Genomic DNA, 11,724 nt, shown 5'->3' with positions numbered 1-11,724 from the left:
CAGGCTTGAGTTTACCTCGTAGTTAGCTTGCAGGAATAACACCTAGCTACAAAAGCTCGGTTTTGCAATTTTTGTAGTTTTCTCACATAGATAAGACTCAATCCTACCAAACGTGGCGGCCACAGCAATCGAAATGAGGTTGGATTAAAGCGTTTATATATTTTTACTGCAGTGGATTAAGAAAAGAGGGACCTAACGCGCCGCCTCAGAGCACCAATTGCGAGGATATCTTTCTGCATAGTTCTCTGATGTGATTGGACCATGAAAGTCGGTCATCAATTATCAAACCTAATGATTTGGCATGCCCAACCCTACTAATTGGTTGGTTGTCTAATTTGATACTAAGCTCCCTACAATTCTCTGCAAGGAACTTCTGACGAGAACTAACCATCATAAACTCACTTTTCGCGATGTTTAGACTAAGCTTATTTGCTTTAGAAAGCTACAAAGATTGGTGAGTCAGAATTGGTTGCTTGTTCGAGTTCGGTAAAAGTGCAACCGGGGACGGTGATGTTAGTATCGTCTGCAAACATTTTTGCACAGGATGTATCGAGGCAATTGGGAAGATCATTTATATATACCGGTACTTCCCTGTGGAAACCCGCAGGTTAAATTACTTGCACGGATAACGCTCCGTTGACACTGCATTTTTGGATCTGTTACATAAGTAGGACGCAAAAAAATCCTAGAACATTTAGATCAACCCCTTAGTTCGCAAGGTTCCGCAAAATTATTTCATGATCGATCGTATCAAAGCCCTTTTTAAGATCAATTAACAGCACGCCATTCAAGAGACGTTGTCAATATTAATGACCAGTTATTTTGTTGTCTCAAGTAGCGCTGTTCTCGTGCTGTGCATCGATCGAAAGCCAAATTGGTTCGTGTTCAAGAGGCTATTATCCTGAAGCTGATCATAAAGTTGATGATAAGTCATTCTTTCAAAAACTTTTGAGACGAGTGGCAATACTGATATTGGTCGATAGTTCCCTAGTTCACGCTGGGATCCTTTCTTAAACAGCGGTGTATAAGACGAATTGACAGGGTGGATCTTTCTGGTGATTTTGGTGATTATCTGGGATTTGCATTTCTTCTCATTGAAAGAGAGACGGAGGTCTGATGTCCAGGACTCAAGGCGGTCTAAATCAGATTGTAGAACTGCGGTATCTTCTATGGATTTGATCTGCGTGAATACTTTCGCATCATCGGCAAACATAGCGATGCGACTGTTTTCTACTGCGTTCGGCAAGTCATTAACATACAACAGAAATAAAGCCGGTCCCAGGATGGATTCTTGGGGAACTCTGGAGGTGATGGGTAAAGATTCGGACATCGCTCCAAGCACAGCCACTCTTTGACGTCGGTTGGTTACGTAAGAGTTAAGCTACTGAAGCAGGTTGCCTCCGAATCCAAAGACGCGCAGCTTATGCAGAAGGCGTTGGTGACACACCGTGCCCAAAGCTTTCGACATGTCCATATAAATCGTGTCCACCTGACCACCACAGTCAAGCACTGACCCACTATGATGGAGAGCTTCCAGGAGATTAGAGGTACAGGACTTGCCACTTCAGAAATCTTCACAACCCCAGCCAGCCGATCCTTAAACTGTTAAAAACACACTTCTCTGAGACCTTGGATACCAATGATAGTAATGATATCGGACGATAGTTCTCCGTATATTCTGCCTCGCCCTTCTTGAAGACCGGCACGACGTTAGCTATTTTCCACTCCTGTGGGATAGTCCCGGTGCTTAGAGACTTGTTAAAGAGTTGACACAAGGACGGCGCAATTACGGAGGCCGTTTCTTTGAGCAAGCGCGCAGGAATCTCGTCGGGACCGGTCGCCTTGGTAACATCAAGCGACTCCAGCACGGTTTGTACCTTAGAGAAACTTAAACACAGGTCAGTCATAATTGGCTGATCTTCCGATGGAGTAAAGACCTCTCGTATTCTAGGAGAGAAGACTGATACAAAATATGATTTAAATAAATTCGCTATTTCTTTGGGGTCATCAGCTAATGTCCTTGGAGGTAGCTGCGAACCAGGCTTGTTGGCGGTTGTTCCGGCGGTAGCCGTTGCCATGGAAATACGGTTAGGCACTGTGTGAAATTTTGAATTATGCTTTAGGATGGAACAAAAGCGCTTTGGGTTCTTTTTCACATCAGATACGATGGAACGCAAGAATTCCGCCCGGCGCTCCTTGAACATGCTTTTTATTTCAGAGCGCAAGTTCTTAAACTTCTGTGCTAAAGCTGCATTACCAGTTGTTTTTTTTTTTTAGTTGTCGCCGTACTGTCTCCTTTTTCTTGATTAGGTTTAGTATAGAGCCATCTATCCACGGCACAGGATTAAATTACGCCCCTTAAGCCTTTTCCTTGGGACATGATCAGCTACAGCATCAAGAAATGCATCCTTCCAGTTTTGCCAGTCCGCGTCGATGTTGGCGGCATCATTGCATTTAAAAGATGAGGACAGTCCCAGTGAACTGAGTGACGCGCGTAGACTATCGAAATCTGCGCTTGCGTAGTTGTACACCAAACGGCGGGATGCTTTCACAAAGAACGGTCATGATCAGAAAAAATGCCCAATTGTTCTTTGTGCAACACCTCCTTCGCGGACACTTGGTCAGGCACCCCGCGTGGCAAACAGGTTTACTTGAGACAAGTAGTGGTCATTAAGGCATTCGATGAATAATGCTTCTTTGCAACCTGTAGTTAAGTCTATAGAATCCCACAGGATTTTACGCGAGTTGAAGTTACCAGAAATTACCATAAAATCGTATGAATCACAAGCGTGGTCGAGAAAAATATTAAAATTTTCCAACCAGCTTGTAGAATTGTCCGGGTCAGGCCAGTAAATAGAGGTGAAGAGTATTTTCTGATCGCATGCCGGTTTTTAACTCGGCGGATACAAGCTCTAGGTCGTCTAGGATTTCGAGTTCAGGCGCGTATTTTCAGACGGCTTTGAATGAGTCCGATTTCACTGCGATGAACTCGCCACGCCCAATCTTGTCACAGCGATCCTTCCTGAATATTCTGTATCCCGAGTGCAATATTTCCTCACTGCTTATGTCACTGGTTAGCCATGTCTCGTTGATAAGAACAACATCGGTATTTTCAGTGTACACGAGATCATGAATTCGTTGAAGGTTACATACAGTGGAGAAATCCACTGTGTGAGGGCTTTTCAAACTCCTGGCGTTAATTTCCAGACATGGGCCCAGGCTGGCTGATTATATATCTCCACATAGAAAAATAAGGCTGCATATCAGGCCAGAGAAGCTTCTGGAATTTACCCACACAAGCCGGTTTGGTCGTAACATAGCCAGCGAATCAGAACCAGATGGAAGCGGCTTAAAATACTGCCAAGAAAGACAAGTAAAGCCTTTTACGGGAATCGCAATTGGTGTGTTTTCAATCCCAAGTGTCTCTAGCCTGTTCCAGGCTCCCAGAGAGCAGGGAAAGAGGAAAAAAATGCGTGCGAAAATGAGTGGGGGCTTGGGTCGAGGCGAGCGGGTTAGCCCCACTTGCTTTTCCCACGCAGTTGTTTTCGTTTTCCCGACTATCTGGGAGCCTGGAACAAGCTAAACTGTCTCGTAATGGAAAGTTTCGAGTACGTGGTCAGGAACGCGATTAGGAAGACGATGACACCGGAGCACACCGGAGTGCGACCGGCCGCTTCTTCGCCGCTTGAGCTCGGCCAGGGTTGGAAATATGTTTCTTTCCTTCCACTTTTTCGTATCTTCGGTGTACAAGAATTCTGATCCGTTCCTCAGTTTTAGCTGAGCAAAAAAGATAACTTTTTTTTTTACCTTGGAAACGTTTGACCGCTCCACCTTTACACTACGACCTCTTTGATTCTTTTTTAGTTAGTGGGTGAGTTTTCAGTTTCAAATACTATAAATCAAAGTGTGCACTTGAAAATACCTATGGTCGGAAAATAATTGGAAAAATGAACACATACCCCACCTCTTCCCCTGCTGCATATCTGGCTAAATTCTGCCAGATGAAAATTCCATACCAAGTACTGGCACTATACCTTAATTACAAGTACAGTCATGATTGAATCGACTCCAGCAGCAAGTAGAAAAGCAATCATAAATGGTTCGCGGTGGAACGATCAGCATGGAACTTCAGCATTTCCCAATAATTATTTGTTTTACAATTCGATCGGGAAATTAAAAAAAACACGCAATAGTTTTATTTGATTGCCTCTAGTCTTCAAACAAGTTGTCAATGCTGTCACTTTGATCTCAACTTAGATGATGAGAGCTGATAAAATTATGAGTGGCGGTGAACAGTTCCTTTTTACTTACCTTGTGCTGTTCACAAATTGGCTTTAACTCCGGTAAGTCGTTTTCGTCCTGAAAAGTAGCGAGCTGTAACATTATCTGATGAACAGCATGTGGTTTATTATTGTCACGCAACTCTTCTTAAATGAGACCAAAGTCGAATAACTGTACACTGGTCAGTCGCCTCTGTCTGCACATGAACAACTTTTCTGGAAGCGTATCCATAGACACATCGTAATGAAAATATGGAAAATTTGAAGCGGCGTTCGTAAAGCAGTTCCAAATACATCGTGCTTACGAGAACGAAAACAAGCAAAGACATCATTCTCTTTTTAAATTTTGTTTTAGATTGCCAATGTTTTCTTCATTTGCGTCACTGTATTAAGATTTAATCATTTGTTCAACTCTTACGGCCGGGGAAATAATTCGAATTCACAAGTGACCAGCTCTCAGTTGGCAAGATAGTTCAGTTGGTAGCCTCAGTGCAGTGTAATCGCGCAGTCATGGGTTCTAGCCCAGTTAAAGCCTGGATTTTTCCAACATGATCTCTTCTCTAAATTAACGATTATCGTTAATTCTTAATTTGCTTTCAATTTACTATTATCGTTAATTTAGGACACTGTGTCCCAGGACTTGTGGTAGCAGAGAAAATAAGGGAAAAAAAAATCATATCCGTGCATCGGATTCGAACCTAGGGCTTCTACTCCATAGGAACCGCTTCTTTCCGCTTCACCACTGACGATCAATACAACGCATTTTCAAAAAAACATTTTTTAAAGTCTGCCATAGAATATCGCTGTTGAAAAAGAAATTAGGCCTAGGTTAGGTTAATAATTTAAGCCTAAGCTTGTATTTAAAATGTTTAGCTTTGTCGTGAAGTTTGGAAAGCGGTCTTTGCAGAATGTAATATTGTTTGTTGTCGTTTGATAACACAGCATTATCAAATTGTTTAAAATATTGTTCCTGAGCAGCTAGCGGTGCGGTGGTCAAGTAGTTAGGTGACGGGTTAATAATGAACATTCCCAGGTTCGAGTCCTACTTCCTTACACTTGGGTTGTCTTTTAAAAAATATATAGTCTCCCTCGCAGCCGTTTTTAGTCTCGTCACGCAACGCTCCTCCCCACAAGGGAGGAGCGTTGCGTGACGAGACTAAAAACGGCTGCGAGGGAGACTAAAAAATATATGACCATTTTCCATAATCCATATCAAGCTTTCAGTCTTCTAAATTAACGATAATAGTAAATTCAAAGCAAATTAAGAATTAACGATAATCGTTAATTCAAGGAAGAGAATGGGTTGATTTTTCTCAGGCTTTCTTCACAACTGCTCAAGCTTCTGTAGCCTGCAAGCAGGCTGTTTCGTTGAAAATGGCGCGCGGTCGAAATATAGGGGCTTGGGTAATAGCAACCAAGACCCTATATTTCGACCGCGCGCCATTTCAACGGAAGAGCTTGCTTGCAGTAAAGCTTCTGCTTATTAACTGATGATCTTCAAGTCGTGTATAAAGTCTAAATCAGGGGCACCCAACGGGAATATAGGTCAAAACCACTTAAACGTAGCATTGTTAAACGTATTTTGGTATTTAAATGGTAGATATAGGCATATTTTTATCCCCTAAAACTTTTTCATCGGTTCGGATTTCCTAGCTGAAAATCTAGTGATCCGAAAATTATAGGTATCAAAAGTTACCTTTTCGAAAATTTCAGCCAGAAAAAAAGGTCCCGAAAATTCAAGGTGACCTTTTTAGGGTAAAAATCCTTTAAAAATGGGCAATTATGCCTTTTTGTAGATGTTCGAAAATCCTAGGACAGGCAGGCAAGCAAGAAATTTTACAACAAATGTTCAGAAAATTCTAGATCTCAAATCGTCTTCCGCACTGGTATTTTCCGAAAATTGACGTTGGGTGCCGCTGTCTAAATCAATCAGCCAAAACGTAAGCACTGAATACGAAAATGTTTTGCGTAATTACCAATCTCTGAAAATTTGAGCACGATAAAACGAACACTCTTTGAGAAACATTGCTTCAAAAATTTAAAAATTTTCAACTGATAATCTGTGTCCTCATAGTGTTTTTGCCTCCAGGTAATCTCTCAGATATTGACGTTTATCATCTCGCAGATTATTTAGGCCCGTAATAGCTTAGAGTGCAAAGATAACTAAGATATATACAAGGTCTACCAACTTTTGAAGTCATTTTGTTTTTTATGGCACGATGCCGATGAGCAAATTTGTATGTTGATGAAATAAATTGTAAACAGACTCAATGCAGATCATGGGATAATATTCATGAGGACTGACCTTTGTCTTGGTCATTGGAAAGAGCGCGTGCGATGACTTGAATCGCATGTCCACGTCAAAAAATACTCCCTTTAAGCATCGTCACATGATCTACTTTGGGAAAATAAGGGAATGGGCTCAATTCCTTTAATCAACCCGTAAACTGGAACCTTTTTTAAAGCTTAATAGAACGAACAACAGTTGATGATTCAGCTGCTTTCGTTAAAATGGTCACGCTTTAGCAATTTCATCCGGATTCGTGAGTTCGAACCACCTTGCACTGCATCACAAACAGGACCGCGAGAGAACTTCACATATGTATTACTGAATGGTTCCACTAAAGAATACATCGAGTGCATGTATCTTAGTACCAACTTGTTCTGCATAAGAAAGGGCTGCGGCGAAGTCCTGTTTGATATCTTTAAAATGACCGTGACACGAAGATTTCAGCCACATTTTCAAAAGAAATTATTTTTTTTATGAGCATCAAAGGAAAAAATATTGTCTGCCATCAGCTGGAACTGAAAGTAATAATTCAGACGAAGCGCATGCTATATGCTAAAAATCACATGTCAGTTTCATGAGGCATCCAGTTGGTAATTTACAAAGCGTGTTAGACGCCTCCCCGGGGTGGGGGGGGGGGGGTGGGGGTGGACTTCGCATATCAAGGAGTGGGAATACTCGTCGCATTTTGAATGAAACGGACCCCTAAACTGAGACTAATCTGGGCGTGGTCCAGGCTTTTTTTACCCCTTCACAGCTACATTTGATGGCGTTTGGCCCAGAACACCCCATAAGTGACACCAAAATCCGAAATCTACACCTCTAAGCGAGACGACGAGCATACCTACCCTTTTCATATTCCCCCCTCCCCCCCTTTTCCCCTGGGGGTTAGACGACAATTTACAAGAGCACCCAACGAGAAAATGAAGCCAAAAGCCTTTGAGAGACAATGATTTCTAGGCTCCTTGTAAGGTATAAAGACTGTCTAAAGAGAAAATTGGGAATAATATCTTCATTTCAGAACTTCTGCTGGCTGAACGTGGCCTTCTAAGAACTTTCTAGCGAACCGTTTGCTCATAACAAGCTGCTACAATTGTAGATGACGTTTTTAAGTGCTAAAAATTGCAAAAATATCCTTCCGAAAATGTAAGGGACTATTTTTCCCTGGTTGCGAATCTTTTAGGTGAGTGGTGTTTTATTGAAGAAATCTATAACTGTTTGGCAACGCAGTTCAAAACCGAAATTCTTGGAACAGTTTGACACTCCCGAACACTGACATATTTCACCGGGCGAGGATTATGGTTGAGTGTCCCTGAATTTGGCAGTTTATCCAACGCCACTGTGATAAGGGTAAATTAACCACCGCAAAAAAGATTCGAGAGCCCGTTTTTTCGAGTGTTGCAGCCATTCATCAATATTTACAAAACGTGTTAGACAAATCCATCCACTGCAGATGTGATTGGAGTAGGTATTTAAATTGTGCAATTGCATGCAAATCCAACGCCGCTTCCTTAATTTCAAAGAAAACCTGTTCTTGTATTTTTTAGTTTAAACAATCACACTTAAAGATTTGATCTACACTCTCGAAAGTTCTAACTCTTTTGGTGGAACATATAAAGATCACCACAGGATACCTTTGACATGGCTTCTGCATTTGAATAGTCGGCGACGTTTAAGATTTTATCAGACTCAACAGTACTTTTATACATACAATAAACATCACCATTGGAAGGTACATTGCTCATTATATCAGTTTCACCATTTATTCGTCTCACCTTAAGATTTCGGCTCGGTAAGCCGGGATGCACCGACCGCGGCACTGGATATCTTTTAATCCAAACCTGTTTAATCAGTGAAATAGGTTTTTTTATGCGATGGTTTCGGAAAGATGAAAGTTTCAATTAAATACTGTCGAGTCAAGTTCTAGAAGTTTCTGTTAATATGGAACACTATCAAGGGCCGGCTACAAGCTTATACAAATTGGAAATTTTATTGCCTCTGGCGACGAATAATTTACCCTTAAACAGAGACACATACGAATTTGGCTTGACTCTTTTCATTTTTCATCTAGCCCCAAACAAGTAATATATCAGGCAAACTGAATCTGGGGTGAATTCGTCGCGTTTCTTTTCAGTGATTGAAGTTTAGGAAAAGGGGGGAAAATTTCGTGATAAAATAAGACAGGGCCGGGTTCAACTTAATGTCGTTGCAAAGACGAATTTGAATTTCAAAAATGACAGAGCTTGTTTCTTCATAAATTAAAACTCTTTGACTTTTACAAGTTCTTGACTGTATCTTAAAACCAAAAAGGTCTACGGCATTTTTTTGTTTAACATCGAGGCCATCTTTTTGTCTGACCATCCACCAGTTGATATTTCACACTCCAGCCACATGACTCTTTGTTTTCATAATTTTCGAACAGCTATCCACCTTTTAGTGCCGGTTAATATATTCCCATAAAACTTTCCAGTGTTATGAGATACCATAATTATATTTGATTATAGTATCTGGTGAGTATTTCTACACGCTCTAAGGATTTCCAATAACTCATGGATCAATCATTGACCCTTGGCGTGCGATGTTTAGAGGATCCAAGAAAGTTCCAAAACCATCATGTTCTGTTCGAGATGCCATACATTTGAACATCTTCCCAAATCGCGTACCAGTTCCCTTAAATCCCCTCGAAACACCACGAGCCCCTTACAGTGCATGTAAATATTTTTTTGGTGAATGGTAATTTAATAACAACCTATTGTACCTGCAAGGCATATATAGATTTCCAGAAAATTCTACGGCTAACATCGTGATCTGTCTTTGCCCCCATGAATATATTTAGAGCCATTCAAGGGTCTTTTGCGGTTTTATAAACGATTAAGGCCAAGCTTGGTTTTCTAATCACATAGAACCACTGTGCGCTCAAGTTCTCCCTCCTAGCTAATCGACAACATGGCAGAAGGTCCTTCGAACCAGTCTGACTCACGCCGACCCATGCTTGGACGACTTTCAGGTCTGCGAATAGGAAATAATTCTCTTCTAGTTTATTCCATGAAATGTTTCACGTTTAACTGTGCAGTAATAGAATTTTTCATACTTGGTTTAACAAGAACATATTTGCTAGTAATTTAGGGAAACGTGCATGTTACAGTTATAGTTGTTAGGTATGCGCCTACACTGGCTAAGACATTCCCACGTTCTCCGTGTAAATTTTTCCGCAATTTTATATCTTTTTTCCCAGTTATCTAATGCGACATAATGTGCAGTTCCAAATGAGTTCTCAAATTCAAGGGATGTTACAGCAGTTAATATGTGTCAGTGGACATTTCCACGTTCTCCTTTAATCTTTGCACAATTTTATTTCTTTTTTTCTAGCTATCTAGAATGCGACTGATATAATGCGTAGTTCAGTCCAAATGAGGTTCAGATTCAAAGAAGATAACAACAGTTTGTGTGTGACAAGCTAAAAAAAACAAATTGATTGCTGAAGTCGTTGTACTGAAACTCTCGGCAAATATAGTGATACCTTTTATCTGGACACATTCAAAACATCGTTTAGGGGGACTTTGTTATTAGCCAAGTGGGAAATTTATTTTGCGCATAAACTTAAGAACCAATGTAGTTCATCACGTTGGGTTGTTAGAGCTTAGATAAGCTCATGGCTTTGAGTGACATCCTTTTTCTCGATCCTTCGGTCCTCTAAGCTGACCCTCAGCTGTTTGCTCGAGACGGAACAGAAGAAGTCTTATAGTATTATAAATACGAATATCACATTCATTTGAAATGATTTTTTTTCTTGAGCTCATAGATCACAGTGTGAAATAATTTGTTTATAAAGTCATGTCTTTATGACTTGCAAAGTCTCCGTTTCCTGCTAATGAATTTGAACGGACTTTGTATTGAAACATCATGTGTCCGACTTATAATTTCTCCCAGCTATTTGCAATGCGTTTAGCGGACTTTATCAGGATTATCTAACTAAAGTCGCTTTTTACGGTTCCATTTATTAACCAATAATTACATGGCCAATCGCTCCGAACATTTGACAGTGTAACACACCTTAAAACACTGAGCCAATTCCGAGTCTTTACTGAGAGGTGATCAACTGATAAGTTCTGCAAAACTCCGTCGTAAAAAGTGGTATTGAGTTCTACCGTCCGGCTTTTCATAAAATGTGTCTCGCAATGATTCAAGGGGTTGCAATGTCCTTTACTCTTCAGTCAGCAATCGAATTGGAATGACTTGTGTGAAACATTGTCAAGTTGAAATGCAATCATTTTCAAGTTAATATCTTTCTCCGGCCACATCCATGACTGTTATTTTTGTAATTTATATCGTGTATAATTCAAAAGCGCCAGTCAGATAAATGACTAAGTTTCCTCAACTCAATTCTTTTTCCAGCTTCGATACATTGTAACGAATATTACACCCACAAGGTATATTATAAGAAAGTAAAAACAGAAGGGATTAAACCCTGAAGAAAATTATCGTTCTTGGGTGCTGCCAAAGAAGAAAAGGCTTCGAAGACGGCGACCCGATTTCCTCACCAGTTTGCCACACAGTTTGACGAATTTGCTAAACAACTGTACCACAGCTGAAAGCGAACAAGCAAACGACTTCCTGTGTAACGGCTACATTTCACAGCGCGAGGCAGGCTGTGCAAATGACCTGAACGACCAACCTCATACTCAGGGCTTTTTTTCTCTCGGCGGAGAAAATCCCTGGGAACTAGATTGCTGAATGAGTCAATACGACAAAAGAAAGACCAGAACCAGAAATAAACGAGTGTGTTACATAATCCGCTTAAGCTTTTAGTTCACTCTGAATCAAAAGCAAATAGGTTTATCGAAGATGACTCCGGAAGTATCTAAGTGTATCTCTTAGGAGTCGAACAACTGATATAGATGCCGTTCCTGGCATAGCATAGAGAGGCCTAAACCATGCTTTACGACGGGAGTTAATCTTTCGTTAAACTGAGAACAAATGCAAGAAATTTAAGCGGCTTCGACGGCTACGGCAGCGCCACGAAAAGATTTTTATCATATTGGTTGAATAAGGAAAAATAGTTGCGCTTATCGTGCCAAGAACGTCAGTGAAGCGTTCGTGCAGTCTCCATCTCCATCTTTACGTCAAAGCCGTTCGTATCCTTTCACTTATAAGATA

The 11,724-nt window shown here is 40.8% G+C and overlaps 1 protein-coding gene across 1 annotated transcript in view; it reads left to right on the top strand.

Annotated features, from left to right (window-relative positions):
- The first annotated feature begins 9,442 nt into the window (after window positions 1-9,442).
- The window catches only part of LOC137979578 (uncharacterized), a 21,166-nt gene continuing 18,884 nt past the window's right edge, over window positions 9,443-11,724 (top strand). The window contains exon 1 of the mRNA XM_068826868.1: window positions 9,443-9,574. Within this exon, the coding sequence (XP_068682969.1) occupies window positions 9,514-9,574 (61 nt within the window). The 5' untranslated portion in view covers window positions 9,443-9,513. The remainder of the gene's footprint in view (window positions 9,575-11,724) is intronic.

The sequence above is a fragment of the Montipora foliosa genome, chromosome 12 (genome assembly GCF_036669935.1).
Source record: "Montipora foliosa isolate CH-2021 chromosome 12, ASM3666993v2, whole genome shotgun sequence".
NCBI classification, from domain to species: domain Eukaryota; kingdom Metazoa; phylum Cnidaria; class Anthozoa; order Scleractinia; family Acroporidae; genus Montipora; species Montipora foliosa.
Note: the sequence above shows the minus strand (reverse complement) of the source record. Positions and strands in the feature narration are given on the sequence as shown.